Raw genomic sequence first — 25,549 nt, 5'->3', positions numbered from 1 at the left:
GGTTGGCAAAAAGATTGATTGAGGCAACGAATCTGTTTCTATGTGCTCTTACAAATATAGTCAGGTCCATACTCAGATGTTGAGGGGTCCATGTAACTCACTGAAACGGGATTGTAACTCACTGAAACGTCGAAAATAATACCCTGTACCACAAAAGTAGTATAGGGTATAATAATAGAATATCAAAACTTGGACCTATATGCTCCATTTACAATCCCAACCGACCTACCGTAATTGAAAATATTTGTGCAAAATTTTAAGCCCCTAGCTTTGCGAATGCAATTTGGCCATGAACATTCCATTGACGCACTAGGATCAGGACTTATGCGTGCTGTGTGGACTTACGCGTGCTGTGTGCCATTCGAGACCGGTCCATTGGCCGCCTAGATCGTGCGATTAATCGCCTTTAGACTACCTTTTGTGGGGCTAGGCTAAAGCTCATGTCTATAAGCCCGCTCCAATTGACGCATTAGAAGACAACATTGAAGCTTTTATTCGTGAGGTACCGGCCGAAATGTTGGAAAGAGTATGCCAAAATTGGACTAAGAGGATGGCCGATTCGAGGCGCAGTCGCGGTCAATATTCGCATGAAATAATCTTGAAACATTAAATAATATGGGCAGTACTATCGATTCCAATAAAGATTTCATGCATTTTTCTGAAATGTATGTGTTTTTTTTTAACTCTCCTATAGCTCTTAACAAATCACCCTTTAGTACTAGAAAAATGTTGCATATAAAGACCTTTACTTTGCAATCGACAGTTGACATTCACTTCACAAAACAGACCTTTTTGTAGTTGTGAGCTTTTCTAACGGGTTGTTAATATACTCCCAGGGAGGGCAGTCAAAACGAATGCGCACTCTGTCAGATCGTACCCTTTGACAATCCCACACAAAAGATGTACGGTCTGACTTTTTATTTGCAATCTCTCTATATTTTAATCAGGTGCCTCTTGAAAAGCATAATAATACATTTAATGATTCTAATGAGAATGAATATAATATCTTTGTCTACTCTTGGAATTGAATATAATTTCCATTATTTCCCGGTCTCTTTGCAGTGAATAAAATGTCTCCGCGCCCATCCCTTATACCCACTGATGCAGATGGCTCCTATGGCAGTTACCAACAGCAACAGGATGCAATGGCAAATCAAAACAATAACAACAACAATATGACAACGTCAAGCACCACCAGCAGCGGAGGAGGTGGTGGAGGCAGCGGTGGCAGCAGTTCAATGGCAAATTCCTCCAAGCAAAGCACGGAACCTGGTCGTAGAGCAGGGGCATGTCGTGTTTGTTTGAAATCCTTTAAGCCGGATGACTTCCACAAGACATGCTTCGAATGCCAACAAAGAGTGTGTGAGGACTGTGCCAGCTACAGCAAGTTGGAGGAGAACGAGGACGCGGTAAGTTTATGTATTTCAAGCTGAGCAACAGCAGCGACAAAATTCGAAATTTTATTAAAAATGGCATTTACCGTAGGCCAATTTCTACAGTTGTTATTGCGTAGGAAGCTTGTGGGAAATTCTAGCACCGAAATTAAATGCCAATGCATTGCATGTCAATTGTGGAACATTGCTCTACAAAGTCAAGCGAATCATACGAACTAAACGCCAATCAAATAAGTGCATCGTAATTAGGGAAATCAAATGCAAACTACCAGCATTTGCCTCCATCTGAATCACCTTGTTATCCACTAATTGGCTAGTAACAATACAACCAATGAAAGTAACCAACATCACAAAGCTTAGTTCAAACAAACTCGAATGAGAATTCTGATGTTAAGTTTGGGTTTTGAAGATACTTCATCAGAATATTGTTTAACACGCTTCATCAATTCCCACTTCAAATTTAACTAATTTCTATATTCATATATATTTCTGAACTTGGCAACACTAAGTGTTGCCCGGAGCAATCTGACACTTGCACTGGAAAGTTTGAAATTTTCGATCATAATCGTACTCAGAGCGTACTAATATCAGTTGAGTCATTTACAGTGAGTTGAACAAATTACTTTGGTAAAAGAAAATTTAAATAACTCTTGAACATTTTCGTGCGATCATTTTTCGTTACTTTCGACGTGGATTATCACGACAAGAGTGTATTTATGAACTTAAATTTTTTGTATGGCATTATATCACAATTCCATGGCACTGTGATAAACTAGTTTAATGAATTCAGCCGTGGCCGCTCAAGACGAATTCCGTGAAGCTTGTCCCAAAACGTCCATTGTGCCAGAGAACATTGATGCTATGCTTGAAGCCAGAATTCAAGATTGTCAAATGGCATACGATGGGATAAAGTCATCCTGGGCATTTCTCTTACCAGCACTCGATATTGCATGAACAGTGGACCTTAAAAATGGTTTATTCTCGTTGCACCAATCGATACTGGCCTTGCCAAAGTGATTCCGCACACTTTGGCAATCGCTCAAAAAAGGCCAGTATCGATTGGTGGAAAGAAATTTTAGGTTAGCCGCGAAAGCCGGGCACTGATATAGGAAATTGTAACGATCCGCACGTTGGCCTACTTTCTTCGAGAGTGGCTACCTCCTTGCCCCCGTGCCGTGCTCAGTCTTGGGGTGATTCTTTCTCATTGAAAGTAAATTTGGATACGTTCCCATAAAAGTAAAGAAAGTACCCTCTTAAATAGGGTATGAAAAGGAAGAAGAGAGAAAAAGATTTTGACAACATGAACCACATAAGCAACCTATGATCTAACTCGGAAGCTTGTCTCAGTATCCCGCCCAACCTTGCTGAGAATAATATCCGTCAGCCCACGATACATCTTCTATTTTAGGTCATTTACCTTTCACAAATAAGAGAACCGATTTCTAAAACATTATACTAAACTATATTTAATCAATAAAACAATAATAATCCTTATAAAGAGTGATTTTTTTGAGGTTAGGATTTTCATGCATTAGTATTTGACAGATCACGTGGGATTTCAGACATGATGTCAAAGAGAAAGATGCTCAGTATGCTTCGACATTTCATCATGAATAGACTTACTAACGAGCAACGCTTGCAAATCATTGAATTTTATTACCAAAATCAGTGTTCGGTTCGAAATGTGTTCAAATTTTGACAAATTTTGTTCAGCGATTAGGCTCATTTCTGGTTGAATGGCTACGTAAATAAGCAAAATTGCCGCATTTGGAGTGAAGAGCAACCAGAAGCCGTTCAAGAACTGCCCATGCATCCCGAAAAATGCACTGTTTGGTGTGGTTTGTACGCTGGTGGAATCATTGGACCGTATTTTTTCAAAGATGCTGTTGGACGCAACGTTACGGTGAATGAACACATTTCGAACCGAACACTGATTTTGGTAATAAAATTCAATGATTTGCAAGTGTTGCTCGTTAGTAAGTCTATTCATGATGAAATGTCAAAGCATACTGAGCATCTTTCTCTTTGACACCATGTCTGAAATCCCACGTGATCTGTCAAATACTAATGCATGAAAATCCTAACCTCAAAAAAATCACCCTTTATAACTATGTAATGTGTTTGACGTATGGATATGTAAAATGAATTAAGTGTCTTAAAATGTTTATATATTGTTTTTAAGATTAAGAAGGAAATAATTTTGAGTGAAGTGAATTTTAGATAATTTAGGGTTTAATTAATAATAATAAAAAAAGTGTATTCAATATAAATAGTGGACAAAGAATAACAATGGTCACATATAAGATTGATATATAAACAAAAGTTTTTCCCTGCATCAATATTGATGTGAGATTACAAGTTCAAAGTTAAGTTACAATGTTTGTCTGGCAAAATTGAGAAATTGAGCTTTTACATTTATTCAAAGGTTTTGACTCCATTTTGTGATCCCACGACGTCGCCAGGCCTGATGACTTCGGGATGGAGTCCCATTTCTAAATCCAAATGTGGAAATTGATTTACCAATGCAAAGCTCAATATGTAAATTTTGTACGTCAATTATGGGAATTAACCTTTCGTTATTCCTTGTTTTCAAAATTTGATATATGTGTGTATTATGGAGGAAGTAAATATTGTATTGCAGGGTATGAACTTAATAGATAACAATTGTAATGGCGAGCGCCATCGAGGCAAATAAACAGTCTATGGTATAAATTGATGGCCCATTTTTGATCGCAAACGCTATTTGTGGTTTTTTCAGGCAATTAATTCCATTAATTCGACGCTATATTCCAAATATGCGATTTTTGGAAGCCGTTTTGCTTCTCTTTGGAATATATTCCAATCGTCATGAAGTCGCATCCAAATTAAGTAAAGAATTTTGTTTGAATGCTGAATCCCCTTTACCAAAGGCAGAACCGAGGACCAGGCCAATCTGACCCCTCCTTGATTGGAATCTGTACTTAAAGCCTGGTAAAAGATTCCGGGGTCCAGTCCCAATAACAAAATAGGACATTTCTGATCTGTTAAATAGGGGAAAATGAGTCTATCTAAACTGCGCTAGAAATATCCGGATGTAATATTTCCAAAACTTACCTTTTGTAGATGAATGATGCAAATATATAAATGAAATTTGGAATTTGCAATAGAATTGCTTCAGATACAAGCGGACAAACGGTATTTCCTTGATAAAATAGTCTCTACTAGATTGCAATTTTATAAACTTTCGGAAATTAAAATTTAAATAAATTTGACACGTCCGATTTCCTCAATTTTTCAGTAGAAAATAAAAAAAAATAATTTGAAAAGAAAAAAATAATGTATGTATTGAAATTATTCCTATATCCAAAGCAACATAACAAACACTAAAACAAATTTTTATACCAAGAAACAAATTCCACTCAAATATCCTGTGAACTACTTGAGTCATCATAAAATGCTCCAACATCTCATCATCTTCCCCACATGTCCAACACATGCTATCACTTGCCGCACCGATTTTACATAAGTGAGCTGGAAGTCCTATGTATCCCGTTTTAATACCGAAACCTATACTGACCTCTTTCTTACTTCCTTTCAGTAATAGCCTCGTCTTCCCACGATCTGTATCCATCCAAAGGATTTTCGCCGTCCTAAAGCCGTTCTTCGCCCACGCCCTTGACTCAGACTGTGTAGACCTGAAAGTCTTCGACATAACAAAGTTGTCTTTGGGCCAACTCGGATGAAAATTGAGGCTTCTAAGGGCTCAAGAAATTATAGACCTATTCGGATCATACTTGGCATGGATATTGGAAGTCATAACTCAAGACTTTGTTCCAAATTTCGGCCAAATCGAATTAAAATTGAGGCTTCTAAAGGCCCAAGAAGTCAGATCGGAAGATCGGTTTATATGAGGCTATATCCAAATCCGAACCGATATGGCCCATTTGTAGTCCCCAACGACCTACATAAATAAGAAGTATATGCGCAAAGCGGCTAGCCGTACGCGTTCGACCGCTATCGCGATTTCGACAGACGTACGGACGGAAATGGTTAAATCGACTCAGAACGTCGAGACGAGCGAGAATATATATACTTTATGGTGTCTTAGACGCATATTTCGAGGTGTTACAAACTGAATGACGAAATTAGTATACCTCCATCCTATGGTGGAGGGTATAAAAATACCAACAAACACGGGTTTATTTTTACATACATATAAAGATAAAGATTTTAAAGAATATCCCCAAGTGAAAGGTCACAAAATTATTTCATTGTGTTATTGGAATTGTACTTCCAGCTTTGACCAAGAAACCCGGAAAATTGTGGCGACTTCCGATTACCGAAACATAAATTAAAGTACCCAAAATTCTTGCGATTGCGGTTATCGAAGCAGGATGCTGATAATCTACATAAAAAACCACCTACGATTAGACATTTCGATGGCCCAGAACGATTCAAACATTTCTCGATTTGATTTCTTTAAACTAATCCATACATAAATAATATGTAAAATTGCAAATTTTAGCCATGTACATTCCACTAAGGAACAGGGACAAACTTCTCACATATCAATGAGTGCAGTCCGCTGCAAGTTTAAGCTCAATGATAAGGGGCCTCCGTTTTATTGACGAGTACGAACGGCGTGCCGCTGTGCGACATCTCTTTGGAGAGAAGTTTTACATGGCATTGGACCTCACAAATGTTGCCTGCATTAGGAGAGGAAAACCACCGCTGAAAATTTTTCTGATGGTCTCGCCTGGATTCGAACGTAGGCGTTCAGCGTCATAGGCGGACATGCTAACCTCTACGCTACGGTAAATAATATGTGAACATTTTTAACTGAATCTATGGTTGTGGTTACCCAACCGTCTGCACGACGAAACTCAACACATTTTTATACCCTACACCACTGTGGTACAGGGTATTATAGCTTTACGCATTTGTTTGCAACGCTAAGACGGAAAAGATCTAGACCCATTGTTGTGCAACCCATCTGCTTAGAACCACTTCCTAATTCGATTTAGCTATGGCCTGTCTGTCCATGTATTCCTGTAATCAAGGTACAGATCGTATTCGTTGTACGATTCTGATGAAATTTCGCAAATTTGGATCCAAGGACGAACACCATTGATCGGATCAGATTTAGATATAGCTCCCATACATATCTATTATCTGATATGGGCTTTGAAGGCCGTAGTCGCCACAACTTTGCTCCGATCTTTACAAAATTTTTACACGACTTATTCTATTTAATGTCCCAACACGTGTGCAGGTTAGGTTAGGTTTAAGTGCTAGTCTGCCATCAGACTCACCTAGAAGTTTTCGTCGTTGTGATAACACAGGAACAGAAGTAGGAAGATGCCTTCTAGTTCCTACCGTTGAACCAGCCAGAACCTTTTAAAAAGCCCAACAACTTGCGAATGTTTACATACACCAAATCAGACAGGTTCTCAAAGAAATTAGAACCTAAAGTGGAACTCCTTCTGACTACTAGTGCGGGACACACACACAGAAGGTGTTCTATAAACTCTTCTTTTTCGATGTCCTAACAGCTTCCGCAAAAGTCGTTGCTGGCAACCTTCAGTCTGCCAGCATGTTTTCCGATTAAACTGTGACCTGTCATGACGGACAAAATGACTGAGACTTCTGTTATAACCAATGACAACAAAGCGGTAGGCCTCTTCAATTCAAGATTAGGCCACATAGTTTGGGAGTGCTCACAGCCCTCTCTTTGTGACCATCTATCATTCGTTGTCCTTCGGGCTTGGTCCTGAAAACTTAGCTTACATGTCGCTAGAGGCATACGCACAGATACCAGTATCCCTGGAATATTACGGTAGTTCCTAGTTTCACTTCCTTAATTGCAAGGATCCCCGCTTGATATACACCGCAGTGGTCGGGTAACCTTTTCAATAAGACCAGTTCTAGATCTTTAGAGTACACATCAAAGCCCACCTGGCCGTTTAGTTTTTAACTATCCGCATAAAAGTCGATGTTTCTTCTGTTACCAGGGATCTCGTAGTTCCAATCGGTTCTATCAGGAAGAGTGGTACATTACTTTTTATCAAAAAGCGGCTCAGGTAGGGTGCAATCCACACTGCCAGGAACATCGGATATTGTCTCAAGGATAACACAGTGTCCGTAGCCGCCACATGACCAATGAGAAAGCCCCCTAAACTTCACATCAATGGTCGCTGCAATTTGGGTAGTCACAATGTCCAGAGGCATAAGATGTAGCATTAAATTCAGTGCAGCAGATGGTGTAGCCCTCAGTGCGGCTGTGATGCATAAACAAGCCATCCGTTGGATCCGGTTAAGTATTGAGCAGTAGGTGGACTTTTGAAGCGCCGTTCACCAGACCACAACACCATATACCATTATACGTCTGACAACTGCAGTATATACCCAATGCATGACTAGCAGTCTAAACCCCCAACTTTTGCCAATGGCTCTCGTGCAGATGTATGGGGCAAAAATTGCCTTTTTTACCCTTTCCAAAGTGTTGGATTTGAAGTTCAATTTACTGCCCAACCAAACGTCCAGGTATTTTGCGCTTTCTGGAAATGGAACATTCTCTCCTCCCAAGGAGACAGGTGCCACTGTGGGCAACTTGTATCTTCTGCTGAAAAGAACTACTTCTGTCTTGCACGGATTTATACCTAGACCACTTTCGGTAGCCCACTTTGCTGTTGCACGTAGAATTTCCTGAAGTATATCTTTAGAGTGCTGGGAAACTTTCCCCTAACCGAAATAGTCACGTTATCAGCATACGTTACCACTTTTATAACTTTTTCTTCCAAAGACAATAATATATTGTTAATGGCTATATTCCAAAGTAGAGGAGACGGTACACCTCCTTGAGGTGCTCCTCTGCTGACCCATCTTTTTAGATCCACAGATCCCAAGCCTGTCGCAATGCATCTTTTAGTAAGTAAGTTATTACTAAACTTCATGAGGTTGTACTGATGCCTTGAAATTCCAACTCCTTCACGTTTGAAGTCGGTTGGAAAGCACCTTCAATATCAATAAATACTACCATTTCTTGTATATTCCTTGACAGCGAGAGAACCCTCTACGTAGCCGATTAGGTCGTGAAGGGCTGTTTCAGTAGGTTTACCTTTACTATATGTATGCTGCTGCCGCCACAGGCGATATCCAGGGATCTTTGCCCTGAGTTATGTTTCTATCAACCTCTCAAGAGTCTTCAGCATAAAGGATGACAGACTAATAGGACGAAAATCTTTCGGCGGTGTGTGGTAGGGTTTTCCTGCTTTCGGAATGAAAATGACCTTCGTGTCTCTCCATCCCACAGGTATATATGACATTCCGATACAAGCGGAGTATATCTCCCTAAGCCAGGCAAGCAGTCTATCAGACACGTGTGCAATATTTCATAAAAATCGAATCGAAAAATCCAATCATCCGAATGAGGTTCTAAGGCTATGGAAGCTACAGCTTTGGTTCCATCCTTTTAAAATTTAGGTTGAGCTGTTTTATTTGAATTACTAGTACGTGTGCTAAGTTTTGAAGTCGAAGTCGGTCCAGATATAGATGTAGCTCCCATATATGCCTTCCATCAATTTAGGTCCTATCGTAAGAAAATCTTACAAGGTTCTCTTCAATATTTTCAATGGGTATGCAAAATTAAAGTTCGTCTAGGTTTCAACATAGGTTCCCTGCATTACAAGTAGTACGTAGACTCGGTGGTGTAGGGTATTGCATAGTCAACGCCGCCCGACTTTTGCCTTTCCTTACGGGTTATCTATTGTAAAGTTAAAATTGAAAAACCAAGTAAAGTGTCAGAAATAACGCACTTCATGGTATCACATGGTCATAGCCATGGTCATTATTGGTTGATTTCCTTGTCCTCATACGGGCATTCAGGGGAATGGTCAGAATGTGTGTGTGTGTGTGTGTGTTATGTAGTGTCTTGTCATTTGAATTACTCAACAGTATGGTCCTGTTGAAAATTAAATTACTGTTGAAGGCAATGTATATCCGATTACCAGAGACAGCGAAAATGGTTTATCCATTAATTTGCTATTAAATTGAACTTGTAGATCATCATTGTGAAGAGTCACCATTGCAACTGGCCAATCTAGTCGCCATGGTGAAGTGTGGCCAGTGTATGGGGTGAATTCATCCGTTAACAATGAAATGGTGAAGGACTATACGGGGGCAAACAATGAATTTAAAATACAAAATACCTGAAAACGAAAAGCCGCATGGAATGCTTTCGAATTAAAACAAATGTCGTCATGTATCGATCCATTGGGTAGGTGACGTAATGAACATTTTAAGAAATTTTAAAAGATTTCATCATAAGAGTCTTTAATTTTTTAAAATATTGTATATGTTTCAATGGTCATGAATTGAGCGTGATGTTTTGCAGGGACTCAACATGTTTGTGATTTTTTTCTGTATAAACATGATTTATAAAAACAGGCAGAATAAACTTTGTACTCTTGTTGGCCCTTCAAATCCACAGTGACGCATTATTTAGCCAAGTTTTATCTCGTAATGGGAAAAATGTTGTCCTTCCACAAAGTTATTTTATGCTCATCTCATTTAGGTTTTTTTTCTCTTATACATTATTTTTCATTTGTACTTTACATTTGGCAGAATATGTGGCGTTGCAGTGTGTGTCGACGGAAAATGGCGTCAAGGGTGTGTATGCCACAAGCCTCGACGGATTCAAGTCTAGATGTGCCGGTGTTGGAAGCATTACAACGACGTCATTCGGACGCAAAACTGGGATCAAGTACACAAACATTGGCGCCCGCCAACGGAGCTGCACTGGCACCACCACGTAGTCCCGAATTGCGAAGGCATTCAGATGTATCACCTGCGTCATTGAAGGAACTCGAAAGGGTAGGTATCATACGTCTTTGGGGCTATGCACTGTAGAAATGTTTGCAAGTAGGATTAGTCGAAAACAGTCGACAGCGTGAACTAATTTGAAATTGTATTCTTTCACGTTGCGTATCGCAGCAGCTGAAAGGCAATAAAACGCCAGGAGGAGATGGTGATTGGCGTAAAGGAGGTCATAGCATGGCACCAAGTCGTTCGAATAGTCCCCCACGGCAAGATGAGATAGGATTTGGGCCTCCTTTATCCCGCATGGCTTCCAGACGTGGCTCTAGGGTAGCACGGCAGCATAGTTATGATGATGAGGCCACAGCGGCCAGTGCGGCAGGAGTAGGTGTAGCTGGACTGGGAGCTGATGCGGGTCTTGGCATTCCAGCAATGCCCAGAAGGTAATAACCCTAAAAGCCGTTCATGGTTATGGAGATTAACTTCTTTTTTTTTGCAGAAAATCTGCGTACGATGTGTTTGCTCCTGGTGTTTTACAAGCTGCCGCGCAGTCGGCCCAACGTGTCCCTGGTGATAATTCAATAGCCCCACAGATAGCTTTACCCGGTTCTCGCCGACCTTCATTTAGAGTGCCACACCCTTCCGAAGATTTGAATAACGATGAATCGCCCAGTCCCGATAAGGGTAGCCCAGTGTTAACAGTCGAGGATGACAGACGTATGCGGCGAAGGGGATCACAATTGTAAGTTTCAGTCTAGCATTTTAATCTAATAGCAGATGTCAGTGTGGCAGCGCATACTGTTTTTTAAATATATTTGATTGTTGTCTTCTCTTTTAGACCCGATCTTGCAGCTTTGCAATCTCGAGGTGCTTTACCTGGTGTAACCGTACCTCAAACTGCTATTCCACCACCCATAGCTTCCTTCACAGGCCCAAATCTCGAAGACTTGGAAGCCCCTCGAAGGCAGACATCAATGGATGGCGAAGCCATTAAAATTGTTATACATGACGTTGACTCTGGACCAATCTGTTCATCGAAACGACGCATCATTTTGAGGAGAGATCCTTCGGATATAGCGCATCGCAGTAAGTTATTCGGCCCAAAACGGGCATTTGATAAAAAAAATGTCACACCTTATTCTAAAACAGTTCAAAGCAGTTTGAAATCTAACGACATCCTAAGGACTTTTCTAGTCTCATTTTTGCTTCGTATTATTGTTTTGTTGTTTCAATAGTATATTTTCTAGCTTTAGGTCCTGCAATCAATACTAGTGCAAAACAGCTTATTCCAATATTAGCAAAATTGGGAAATTTTACTCCTTGAAACAAAACATGTTTCGAAGAAGTTAATGTGGAAGTGGGTACTCAAAATGCAAATGTTTTTACTGCGTTATATCCAGTGGTAGGGTATTATGGCAGCTACACAGATCCAAGTATGGACCTAGATCACGAATTTCTGGGACTTCTGATCAAACTCACTGTCTCATCTAAACCGGATAAAATATGGAAAAAATCAAGAAATCAGTCCATACGCAACCTATAAAAAATATGCTCCTCCCTAGATCAATTTGGCCAAGGATATTAAGAGGTCGAAAACAAATTGCTAAATTCAGTCGAAATTAAATGCAAACCCCGATTAATTACAAGCTGTATCCGACAGACTGGCTCCTTCGCATAGGAGGATATTATCTTCTTCGAAATTATGTAGTTATAGAAAATTCATACCACACTGAAAAGAAAGTTGTTCGTCCCATTAGTCATCCTTTATAGAGAGGTTGATAGAAACATGATTTAGTGCAAAGACTTCTTGAGATCGGCAGTCTCAACATGCATATAGCAAAGGCAAATCTCGGCAGTAACGACTTTGCAGAAGCTGTGAGGACATCGAAGAAGAAGTGACTATAGAACACCTCCTGTGTGTGTGTGTCCCGCACTGGCAGTTAAACGGAGTTCCACTTTAGGTTCTCATTTCTTTGAGAACCAGTCTGATTTAGCGGATGTGACCATTCGCAAGTTGTTGGGCTTTTTAAAGTGATCTGGATGGTTCAATGGTAGGAACTAGAAAGCATTCTTCTTCTTCTGTTCCTGTGGTATGGTGGCAGACTGCCACTTAAACCTAACCTAACCTAAACTCACCATCATTGAGCTTAAACTTTAATCGGACTGCACACATTGATATGAAGGAAGTATCCCTTATTCCTTAATGGAATGTTCATGGAAAATTTAGTTAGCTGAATTTATTTTATGCAATTTTAAGCAGAATCCATGGTAGTGGATTACCAAGATTCGTTCCGGCCAAACATGACAAGTTATTGCTTGCTTTGAAGGCTAGTTCCTTGTTTGTTTTCTACGATATCTGTTTTCTGAAACGATTTTCACTTGATAAACTGATTCCGATGGCTGATAAAATTTGATATTTTTTTGGCTCAATGTACGCCGAAGTATGTGAGTTAGGTTAGTTGAGATGAGGTTAGGTAAGAGTGGCAGTCCTTAGACAGACTCACATAGAGAATTTTAAGTTCATTGTGATACCACATTAGCGCCAGACCAAGGCCTCTGGTGAGAATCGAACCCACGACCCCCGCACTGACAATCCGAGCACGACACCAACTCGGCTACAGGGGCGCCTAAAAAGTATGTGAGTTACAAATCATCAAATGTGAAAAATATGTTATTTTTTGTCTCTTTTCTTTGGCTGATGACTATGAGCACCACACGTTATGGATCTTTAAGCTCCGATTGACGTGGTGTTCAACGTCATCAGCTGAGAGCTACCGGGCGCATCCACAGGTTGCGGATGGTGGAATGCTCCATATACGGAGAGCCCAAGTGAGACGTTGGACTGCTAAGGCTGGAAAGAGCCCCGGCTCTTGCTTAAATACTGAATGCCCATGATGCTCGATATTACACGGAGAATTATTCACGCCTTTAAATAACTAATGACCACAATGTTCCCGCTGCGGAACGAGCTCACTTATGGTGGTTGACGAAGATCGCTACCTCCACACATAAGCGTGGCTACAACAACAACCGTTATGATAACGAGAGCTATACTGGCTTCCTTCCTACTTTCTTTCGGCAATAGCCTCTTCATCTCAAGATCTGGATCTCCCCATACGATTTTCACCGTCCTACCAACCGTTTCGCTGTCCCACAGTATTACATATGTGTTCGTCGCCCACGCTTGAACTCGAACTGCGTCCACCGAACAGGTTTTAGGTTAACCAAGTTTCACTGGCCTTCAGTGCCTAATCGTCTGTCCATTCATTCTCCCTTGCTCCGCAAAAGTTCCTCAAATTGGTCCAGTTTTAAATATAGCTCCCACATATATCTTTCATCCGATATGGCCTTTTAAGGCTGTATCAGCCACAATTCTAGTCCAATCTTAACCAAAAGTTGCATGATATGTTTGATTCGACGTTTATACTTTTCATTAAAATTGGTCCAGGTTTAGATATAGCTTCTATATATATCTTTAATCTGATATGCACTTTTATGACAATAGCAGCCATATTTTGTTGGGATCATTATAAAATATTACTCCTCTCACATTTGCTTAATAAGGATGATTTTTGAAGAGCTATAGAAATGTTTTTCAAAAAAAAAACATAGAATTCAGAAAAATGCATGAAATCTTTATTTGAATCGACAGAAGGGTCCATATAATTGCCTTCCAATGCGTCAATTGAAGCGGGCTTCTCTGTATAGACATAAACTTTAACATAACATCACAAAAAATAGTCTAAAGGTGTCAAATCGCACGATTTAGGCGGCCAATTCACCATTCCCGAATGTGAAATAAAATGTTCACCAAACTAGCCTCCCAATAAATCCATTGTTTCGCGTACTGTTTGGCATGTGTCACCGTCATGTTGAAATTACATGTCATGCAAATCAAGCTCTGGCATTTTGGGCAAAAAAAATTTGGATATCATCTCACGGTAGCGCTCACCATTCGCAGTTACGATTCGCATCATCTTTGAAGAAGTACGATCCAATGATGCCACCAGCCCATAAACCGCGCCAAACTGTGACTTTTTCTGGATGCATTGGTTCGAAATGGTTCGGGCTGATCGACAATTCTTCTTATTTACGCACCCATTGAGCCAAAAGTGAGCTTAGTCGGTGAACATTATTTTTCGATAGATCTTCGGCCAACTTCCCAAGAGCCCATTCACCAAATATTCTGAATTGCAGTAGGTCGTTTGGCTTCAATTCTGGCACCAGCTGTATTTTAATGAATTCACACCTTCCTTCAGCAATTTTCCGCGTTGTTGAGTAACAGAAACCCAATTGCTGCGAACGGCGACGAATCGATAATTGATGGTCACCATTAACACTGGCCGATACAGCTGCGATATTTTCTTCAGTTCGCACTCTACGTAAGCATTTTGGTGGTTTAAAGTCCAACAATGTAAATTTGGTGCGATATTTAGTCACAATAGCCCGAATCGCTGCTTCAGTGGGTCGATTAAACTGTCCATAAAACGGAAGAAGCGCGCAATGAACTTTCTTAACAGAGCTCGCATTTTGATAATAAAATTCAATAATTTGCAAGCGTTGTTCGCTTGTAAGACGATTCATGGTTAAATTAAAGACCAAACTGAAGTTGTTTAACAGTGAAACAAAACGCGGAACGATATGGAGAGCTACAAAATCATCCTTTTTTGCAATATCGGATTTTTCAGTCAAAACTTATGTACGTTCCTTTTTAGGTTCCGATTTCTGTAAGAACTTGTCTAAATTAGCGGATAAGAAAATTCGCAAGTTATTGGGATTCTTAAAGCGATTTAAATGTTTCAACAATAAGAACTAGAAGGAAAATGCCTTCTTCTCCTCTTTCCGTCGTATCGTAATGAACGATAACGTCGATGTTAGTCTGCTTGCAAACTGTCATTTAAACCCAACCTAAACTAACCAATTATAAAAGCGTTAGGTTTGGTTTAAGTGGTAGTCTCTCATCAGACTCATTTCGACGTGTTTGTCCATTGTGATATCACAGGAACAGGAAATGGAATATGGCTTCTAGTTCACACCAATTTTAATTAACAAATATACCGAATTGATTTCCTAATTTGCTGAAGACTTATAATACCCAACACCGAATGATGGCGGTATATTCCTTTTGTCTTTCCGTTTGCAACACATCCAAGTATCCATTTCCGACCCTATAAAGTATATATTCTTGATCAGCGTTAAAATCTAAAACGATCTGGCCATGTCCGTCCGTCTGTCTATTTAAAAATAGATATATTGAGCTGAAACTTTGCACAGATTCTTTTTTTATACCCTCCACCATAGGATGGGGGGTATACTAATTTCGTCATTCTGTTTGTACCTACTCGAAATTTTCGTCTGAGACCCCATAAAGTATATATATTCTTGATCGTCGCGACATTTTATGTCGATCTAGCCATGTCCGTCCGTTCGTCTATCTGTCGAAAGCACGCTAACTTCCGAAGGAGTAAAGCTAGCCGCTTGAAATTTGCACAAATATTTCTTATTAGTGTAGGTCGGTTGGTATTGTAAATGGGCCATATCGGTCCATGTTTTGATACAGCTGCCATATAAACCGATCTTGGGTCTTGACTTCTTGAGCCTCTGGAGTGCGCAATTCTTATCCGATTGGAATGAAATTTTGCACGACGTGTTTTGTTATGATATCCAACAACTGTGCCAAGTATGTTTCAAATCGGTTCATAACCTGATATAGCTGTCATATAAACCGATCTTGGCTCTTGACTTCTTGAGTCTCTAGGTGGCGGAATTCTTAACCGATTTGAATGAGTTTTTGCACGAAGTATTTTGTTATGATATCCAACAACTGCGCCAAGTATGGTTCAAATCGGCTCATAACCTAATATAGCTGCCATATATAAACAGATCTGGGGACTTGACTTCTTGAGCTTCTAGATGGCGCAATTTCTATTTGATTTGGCTGAAATTTTACATGACGTATTTTATTTTTACTTTTAACAACTGTGTCAAATAAGGTTTAAATCGTTTCATAACCTGATATAGCTGCCATATAAAGCGATCTGGGATCTTGACTTCTTGAGCCTCTAGAGGACGCAATTATTATCCGATTTGCCTGAAATTTTGTACAACGGATCCTCTCTTGACCATCAACATACGTGTTTATTATGGTCTGAATCGGTCTATAGCCCGATACAGCTCCCATATAAATCGATTTTATTTCTTGAGCCCCCAAAGGGCGCAATTCTTATTCGAATTAGCTGACATTTTACAGATGTCTCCAACATATAATTTAATTGTGGTCCAAACCGGACCCTATCTTGATATCGCTCTAATAGCAGAGCAAATCTTTTCTTATATCCTTTTTTGCCTAAGAAGAGATGCCGAGAAAAGAGCTCGACAAATGCGATCCGTGATGGAGGGTATATAAGATTCGGTCCGGACGAACTTAGCACGCTTTTACTTGTTATCCATAAGCAGGTTAAGTTTGAAGATGGGCTATATCGGACTACATCTTGATATAGCCCCCATATAGACCGATCCGCCGATTTAGGGTCTCCGACCCCCATAAAAGCCACATTTATTATCCAATTTTGCTAAAATTTGGGATAGTTAGTTGTCTTAGGCCCTTCAACATCTTTCTTCAATTTTGCCTCAATCGGACCAGGTTTGGATATAGCTGCCATATAGACCGCTCCCTCCATTTAAGGTATTGGGCCCATAAAAGGCGCATTTATTGCCCGATGTCGCCGAAATTTGGGACAATGAGTTAAGTTAAGACCCTTGACATACATCTGCAATATGGCACAGATCGGTCCATATTTGGATATAGCTGCCATATAGACCGATCTCTCGGTTTTAGGTTTTGGGGCCATAAAAGGCGCATATGTTGTCCAATGTCGCCGAAATTTGGGACAGTGAGTTGTGTCAGGCCCTTCAACATCTTTCTTCAATGTGGCTCAGATCGGTCCAGATTTCTCTCGATGTAATGCGATGTTGCCGAAATTTGGGACAAAGAGTTAAGTTAAGCCCCTCCACATATTTCTGCAATTTGGTCTAGATTGATCAAGATTTGCATATAGCTGCCATATAGACCGATATCTCGATTTAAAGTCTTGGCCCCAGAAAATGCGCATTTATAGTCCAATATCACTGAAATTTGAATCAGTGACGTATGTTAGGCTTTTCGACATCCGTGTTGTATATGGTTCAGATCGGTTTATTTTTATATATAGCTACTAAAAAGACCAATATTTTGTTATACACAGTTGAACAATGTCTTGTACTTGTTTGTATTTGGTCCAAATCGGAATATATTTCGTTATAACTGCTATGGGACATAAGGTATTCAATTTTCACCGGGTTTTGATGAAAGGTGATTTACATGTATACCCGAGGTGGTGGGCATCCAAAGTACGGCCCGGCCGAACTTAACGCCTTTTTGCTTGATTTGTTATACAAAATTGAACATTGACTTGTACTTATAAGACCGCTCAATTTCCGTGCCGAATTTGGTCCAAAGCGGACAATATTTCCATATAGCTGCTATGGGGACATAAATTATGCATTTTCACTGGATTATGACGAAATGTTGTTTACATATATACTCGAGGTGGTGAGTATCCAAAGTTCGGTACGTTCGAACTAAACGCCATTTTGCTAGTTTTTGTATGATTACATCTCAAAATGATGAGTTATATTGACCGGTTATTCAATTGAATATTCTACAAATGACTTTATTTTGGGATATAGAAATCGAAATCATGCCATTGCTAAATGAACAAATATTTGAAGTCCATACAAATCTCGACCCGACTTTTTAAATTTCTCTCTTGCTTTTAACTTGTTTCTTTCTGGGCCAAAATGTTGAAGACCCACAGAGAGCTCCACATGCTTCCAGTTTTGCTGATGTTGCATGTTGACAGAACGCATTAAATTTTAATGGATTTAAATGTGTACAAAATATAAGAGCATAAGCATATACAGGCACTATTATTTATATTTGCATCTAATTTAAATGAGCTCGAGTTTACTTTACCAACGAGTAGATTTTCATTTTTAATGTTGGATTGCACTTTTTGTGTTGGGGATAGATATGTATACTGGAATAGTAAAACAGCACACATAAAATATGTTATTAACATGAGCAAGTCGGTAAATACACACAGTACACAACTAAATAAAAGTTTTATTGCAACATATGCATGAATATGCTGCGAAATTTTCTTTAAAACTAACAATAATCTTAATAACAATAGGGAGAACACGAAATTTAAAAAAAAAAAGTAAGAAAAGGCAAAAGTCGGGGGGAGGGAGACTATATAATACCCTACACCACCTAGTATACGTGCTACTTTTAATATATAAAACTTTTTACCAAATCTAGTCAGAATTTAATTTAATTTCAATAGATGTCAAAAAAAACACCCCATGCCAAATTTTTTAAAGATCGGAGAAAAATTGTGGTTTCTACAGCCTTAAAAAGGTCATATCGGATGAAAGATATATATGGGAGCTGTATCTAAATCTGGACCGACTTTCATGAAAATTTTCACACATATGTAGACCTTAAATAAAGCACCCCGTGCCAAATTTTGTAAAGATCGGACTAAAATTGTGGCTTCTACAACCTTAAAAAGCCATATCGGATGAAAGATATATATGGGAGCTATATATAAATCTGAACCAATTTTTCAAAATCAATAGCGTTCGTCCTTGGGCCAAAGAAGTGACATGTGCAAAATTTCAAGACAATCAGACAATAAATGCGACCTGTACTTTGATCATAAGAATACATGGACAGACAGACAGCGGACGGACAGACGGATATAGAAATCGAATCAGGAAGTGATTCTAAGCCGATCGGTATGCTTATCAATGGGTCTAGCTCTTCTCCTTCTTAGCGTTGCAAGCTAATGCACAAGCTTATAATACCCTGTACCACAGTGGTGGTGTATGGTATAAAAACAACTTTTATTCCATAACGTGAAAATTGTCCATATATGTATGTGCGTGGTTTTAATGTATGCTGGATAAGAACTATACAAAACAAAACTAGGATGGCGGATGTTGGATGTCGGATGCCGTAAAAAATATCACATCCACAATTCTAGCCAAATCGAATAAGAATTGTGCCCTCCAGGGAGGGGATCAAAATGTGCATAGAACTAAGTTCCTTATTTATAAGATTCCCTATTCTCTCTAATGAAGTTCAATTAGTCAAGTTGAACTCCTACTTTAATATCTCTGTGCAGTTCAATGTTAATGATTCTCCCATTTCCACTCTGCCCTTATAAGGAAACTTACAAATATTTAATCTTGGAAGTTCATCATAGATATCAGTCAGACAAACATACATGAGCCTAATGGATGAACTTTGACATTGTATCTCTTGTGAAATGGAATCCTTCTAACATTCAGCAAACTTTAATTGACAAGTTAACTGACAATTGCCACTAGTTAGGATTTCCTTTCGTTTCTTCATCTTGGCAAGTCGAATTTATTGTAGACTTAACTAAACTGAATCTTTAAATTTCTACCTATGTAATATTGAAAAATTTTGCTGTACATTTGCTTTAAAATTTCCATTTTAGTTTCAAAGCTTGAATAAGAAATGTCGACATACATAGAATTAAGACAAATTTAAGTAAAAGTCAAATACAGGAAAAATTGCTTAAGGCTGAGTTGGTAGTGAACTCGAGAACATTTTAAATAAAAGCATATAACAATACTCTGAGAAATGTGTGAGTAAAAACAACAAAAATGTTTACTGTAATAGCAGAAAGACTTCTGAAAGTGGGAGAGCAGTAATTTTTTGCAAAAATAGAAAACATTTTCTGCTGGTTTTAGTTGAAATTTGAATATAGCCTTGAATGGATAGAATACATCAATAATTAGTACGTTCCACCTCATCATCTTTTAGTTTTAGTATAGTTTTTTCTTATTTTCTACAATTTGATAATTTTTTGAGACACTTGAGACAAGCGGAGCCCGACAGACTGGCTCCCTAACTTAAGGAGATATACTCTTCTTGTATCGGCATTTTTCATTCCAAAAGTATCAAACCCGTACCACACAGACAGCAAGAGATTTTCATCCTTTTAGCCTGTGTGCATACTAAAGACTCTAGGAAGGTTGATCGACACTAGTCTCAGAGCAATGATTTCTTAAGACCACCAATTTCGACTACAACACACTTCGAGCTCACAGAAACGGCTCTTCGAAGTCGACAAAGTCACATACTGGGCCAATTGGAAATGAGTGTACAACTTGTTATCTGTTGATCTTAGCGGAAAAAAATGTTCTAGACATTTGCAAGGAAAGCTTTCAGGAAAATGCTGCTGTAGGTTCATATCTGTAAACAGGTTTTGATGCAGGGAGTCAAATTTGACCACTTTTGACTTCTCCAACCTTCTGGGGACCACAACTTTTGATCTCCGATTTGCATTAACGAGACCTAAAAAATATGCCTAGTGTATCGGGTCAACATATACTGTTAACGAGATATGAATTGCTTAATTTAAAATTTCCAATATCCACCACCATAGGATGGGGGTTTACTAACTTAGTCATTCTGTTTGTAACACCTTGAAATATTGATCTAGGAACCCACAAAGTATAGATATTCTTGATCGTCTCGACGTTCTGAGTCGATCTAGCCATGTCCGTCCGTCCATCTGTCAAAATTACGATAGCGGTCGAACCCGTAAAGCTAGCCGCTTGAAATTTTGCACAGGTACTAAATATTGATGTAGGTGTTGAGGATTGCAAATGGGCCATATCGGATCAGATTTTTTTTTCGTATTTGTATTTTATTATGATAAAACCCATACAAAAGACAGTGTCTTATATAAAGCATGGGTTAGTAAATTGATAAATACAATGAGTTCAACAAGTTTTCATTTAAATAGAACAATAAATGGTACAAAATATTTAACAATTTAAGCAAAGTTACTGATACAATATTTAAGTTAAAAAAGGTTTAAACAAAACAAAAAAAAAAGAAGAAAAAGAAACTTTAAAGAAAATTTAACAATTTAATCAAAGTTACTAATAAAATAAATTAAAAAAAAATAGTTATAAAAAAAACAAAACAAATAATTAATTAAAATGATTATAAATCAAAGATTTGAACTGTCGTTCATTACTTATAATTTGAATACTATTGGGAAGATTATTCCAGAGACGTATAGCATTAACAAAGAACTGTTTTTCAGATACACGATATTGATGACGTATTTGTATTACTTGTTTACCTCTTGTAGAGTTAGCAAAACGCAAAACAGAAGCCAGATATGACGGTTCATTGGTATAAATTATCTTGTGGATCATTTGCAACAAGCGTATCTTAAGGAACGAGTTAAAAGAGACACCATATACTTGTCTGGCAAAGTCAGATACCCGGTCTCTTCTAGGCAAACCAAAAATGTATCTAACGACATCGTTAAAGGCCACGTGCAATTTATTCCTATGAGTTACATCACAACCGTAAAAAGCCTCGCAAGAGTATAATAGTTTCGGCAGAATAAATGTCCTAGCAAAAAGCATTCTTATTGACAAAGGGGTATACTGTCGACTCATATAAGTTTCGGAAAACGCCGTAGGTCCTGCCCACTGTCATACTGACATGATTCTTCCATGAAAGTCTATCATCAAACTCCAAACCAAGGTTTCTTGCAGATGAAACAATCTCAATTGGGGCTCCAGCAATTGCCACATCAAGATTGGGCGGCATTGTCACCCGATTCCTACCAATTACAAGGCACTTTGACTTTATTGGATTTAAAAGTAGTCCGTTGGCGTTTGCCCAAGTGTTTATCCTATCCAAGTCATTATTTAGTCGAAGTACGCCATCGATCAACCTCCCCGGCGAGGAGCTCATATACAGCTGTACGTCGTCGGCATACATATGAATACCACAGTTGCGCAACTGTCCAGGAAGGTCATTGCTATATAAGGAAAAAAGGAGTGGGCCCAATACAGACCCCTGTGGAACACCTCTTGAGACTGGAAGATAACTAGAACAGCGGCTATCAACACATACCGATTGGCTTCTATTCGTAAGATAGGAATATATAAGATCCGTTGTTCTTTCAGAAAATTTAAATAAATGTTTCAGTTTAAGGCAAAGTATATTGGGATCAACGGAATCAAAAGCTTTCGAATGATCTAAAAGAACAAGAAAGGCAACTTTATCGCTGTCAATATCACTCCTTACATCTTCAACTACTTTCAAAAGTGCAGTAGTGCAACTGTGCTTTGGCCGGAAACCAGATTGAAAATCTGTTAGCAGCGAATTATTCGCAATATATTCAGATATTTTCCGGTTGACTAGAGTCTCAAATATCTTAGAAACGAATGGAAGTATTGCTATTGGCCTAAATTCCTGGTTATTCTTTGGTATTGGGACTATCCTTGCCCGTTTCCAAGACTATGGATAGCAACTCCTTAAAATAATATTGTTAAAAAGATGGCACATATACGGAAGAATAAAGGGTAGAATTATCCTAAAAAATCTTGGGTCAATACCATCAGAACCAATGGGATTAGACTTAATTGATTCTACAGCGCTAACGATATCGCTTTGTTCAAAACGCTCAAGATCAAAACGTAGGTCTGGTGAGGTGTTGTTACTACTATGGTTTACGTTACTAAATTCACTGTCGTAGAAATGTACGTTTGGCTCAGGAAAAGATATGTTCAAGAAACTCCTATTAATCTCATCTAAATCAACATGTCTATCAATTGATTTGGATATATTGGGTTGCCCAAAAAGTAATTGCGGATTTTTTAAAAGAAAGTAAATGCATTTTGAATAAAACTTAGAATGAACTTTAATCAAATATACTTTTTTTACACTTTTTTTCTAAAGCATGCTAAAAGTAACAGCTGATAACTGATAGAAGAAAGAATGCAATTACAGAGTCACAAGCTGTGAAAAAATTTGTCAACGCCGACTATATGAAAAATCCGCAATTACTTTTTGGGCAACCCAATAGCTCCCACATAAACCGAAGTCACGATTACACTTCTTGAGCCCTAACAACCCGCAATTTTTGTCCGATTTGGCTGACATTTTGCATGCAATTTTCTGTTATGACTTCCAACAAATATGTTAAGTACCGTCCAAATCTGTCAAGAACCTGATATAGCTCCCATATAAACCGATATACCGATTTGACTTCTTGAGCCCCTGGAAGCCGCAATTTTTGTCCGATTTGGCTGAAATTTTGCACGTTGTATTTTGCTATGGCATCCAATAACTTTCTTAAGTAAAGTCCAAATCGGTCAAAAACCGAGTTGACTTCTTGAGCCCCTGGAAGCCATAATTTTCATCCGATTTGGCTGAAATTTCGCATGTGGTGTTATGTTGTGACTCATAACAACTGTGGAAAGTACGGTCCAAATCGGTCTGTAACCTGGTATAGCTCCCATATGAATCGATCTCCCGATTTGACTTCTTGAGCCCCTGGAAGCCACAATTTTCATCCGATTTGACTGAAATTTCGCATGAGGTGTTATTTTGTGACTTATAACAATTTTCATCCAATTTGGCTGAAATTTTGCACATAGTGTTCCCAACAACTGTGCCAAGTACAGTCCACGGTAACCTGGTTAGCTCCCATGTGAATCGATCTCCCGATTTGATTTCTTGACTTCGACTTGGCTTAAATTTTGCACATAGTTTTCTCTTATCACTTCTAACAACTGTGCCAAATACGCTCCAAATCAGTCTAAAACCTGATATAGCTGCCATGTAAACCAGTCTCTCGATCATCCTTGTCGGTTCCTAGTAGCTTTTATTTTTGCCGGTTTGACAGAAAATTGGTATGGAGAATAAAATTATGCCCTTCGACTAAATTTAGTTTGTATAAATTTTTAGCAATCACTAAGAGTGTCGCTATCACTAAGAGTGCATAACCACAGCTGAAAGGGGGACATGCAAAGCCGGGTTACTCCATCCTATACCGGTCTTGGCTCTGTACTCTACTCCCAAATTCGTTTAAGCCCTATATTGTACCGTCGGTCTATATGCCCGTTCTGGAGGGTTTTTCGGGTAGGGCGTTTTCCCCCCAAATACTTGAACTCAAATTTAAATATTAAAGAAACATTTTTGGACTACTACAAAAATACGCTTAAATCGCTCCAACAATCTCTAGTATATTTCGAATGCTATATTACAGAATATTGGGCGACCTTCGACCTCGGTTTAGGATTTCACAAGTAAAAGATTCGGCCGGGCCGAATCTTGGGAACCCACCACCATGAATTTTGCTAAAATATGAGAGCTGTATAACAGAACACTATATAAAAAAATTACAGCCAAATAGGATAAAAATCGGGAGATTAGTTTATATGGGAGCTATATCAGGTTCTTGACAGATTTAGACCGTACATGGCACAGTTGTTGGAAGTCATAACAGAACACTATGTGTAAAATTTCAGCCAAATTAGATGAAAATTGAGGCTTCCAGGAGCTCAAGAAGTCCAATCAGGGGATCGGTTTATATGGGAGCTATATCCGGTTATACACCGATTTTAACCGTACTAAGCACAGTTATTGGAAAATTGTGACCCAAGGGCTCAGGAAGTCTAATCGGGAGATCGGTTTATATGGGAGCTGTATCTATATTTAAATCGATATACCCGATCTGCAATTCCCTACCACCTCCATCAATATGAAGTATATGCGCAAAATTTCAAGAGGCTAGCTTTACGCGGTCGACCGCTATCGTGATTTCGACAGACGTACGGACAGACTTGGCTAGATCTACTCAAGATGTCGAGACGATTAAGAATATCTATACTTTATGGGGTCCTAGATCAATATTTCGTGGTGTTACTGAAACGGAATTACTAGATTAGTATACCCCCATCCTATGGTGGTGGGTATAAAAAGAGTCAAATAATTTTCAGCTAAGAACTTCAAGAGCTTTTGGTGTTTTGCAATACTGACGCAATACCATCATCCTAACTTAAAAATTCACAATCTCGACCATGACCCTGCAATTGTTCCACAGTGTTATAATTGTCTTAGATAAAAAAAGTTCACTTCGAAACGTCGAGAAAGAGTCTAATAGTATTCTATTCTGCTTCTATAAAACTTCATACTATAACGAAGACTACTTCGCCGAATACCAAAATCAAACAATACAAGTGTCCACAGAAAAATGTTTACCTTATATACATACGAGCATATTGTTAAAAAAATACATGAGTCTGTGGGACTTCATTCACCGATCTATTGGCGTAATTATTCCCACAGGGCATTGCATAAATACCTGGAAATCTTTTAATTTTATTTGCTGCTTTGATTTTATGGGTACCTCGTTAAATTTCTCGAAATGTCTGCAATTTCAATTTGTTGTTGCTTCAAAGTAATGCCG

The 25,549-nt window shown here is 38.8% G+C and overlaps 1 protein-coding gene and 1 long non-coding RNA gene across 4 annotated transcripts in view; one reads left to right on the top strand and one right to left on the bottom strand.

The window, feature by feature from the left end:
• LOC106095928 (regulating synaptic membrane exocytosis protein 2) overlaps nt 1-25,549 on the top strand; it is a 448,297-nt gene that overhangs the window by 294,939 nt on the left and 127,809 nt on the right. For all 3 annotated transcript variants that reach the window (XM_059361097.1, XM_059361096.1, XM_059361095.1), the window contains 5 exons: nt 1,063-1,409; nt 9,996-10,244; nt 10,365-10,630; nt 10,687-10,929; nt 11,026-11,273. In XM_059361097.1, coding sequence (XP_059217080.1) covers nt 1,063-1,409; nt 9,996-10,244; nt 10,365-10,630; nt 10,687-10,929; nt 11,026-11,273 — 1,353 coding nt within the window. The remainder of the gene's footprint in view (nt 1-1,062; nt 1,410-9,995; nt 10,245-10,364; nt 10,631-10,686; nt 10,930-11,025; nt 11,274-25,549) is intronic.
• LOC106095929 (uncharacterized) lies at nt 2,834-4,699 on the bottom strand. The gene is made up of 2 exons (XR_001222829.2): nt 4,488-4,699; nt 2,834-4,414 (listed from the first exon to the last, which is right to left on the bottom strand). It is a non-coding gene; the product is annotated as an uncharacterized LOC106095929 (long non-coding RNA).

This window comes from Stomoxys calcitrans, chromosome 1 (assembly GCF_963082655.1).
Source record: "Stomoxys calcitrans chromosome 1, idStoCalc2.1, whole genome shotgun sequence".
NCBI lineage: Eukaryota > Metazoa > Arthropoda > Insecta > Diptera > Muscidae > Stomoxys > Stomoxys calcitrans.
The sequence above is the reverse complement of the archived record's forward strand: the minus strand, read 5'-3'. Positions and strand labels throughout refer to the sequence as shown.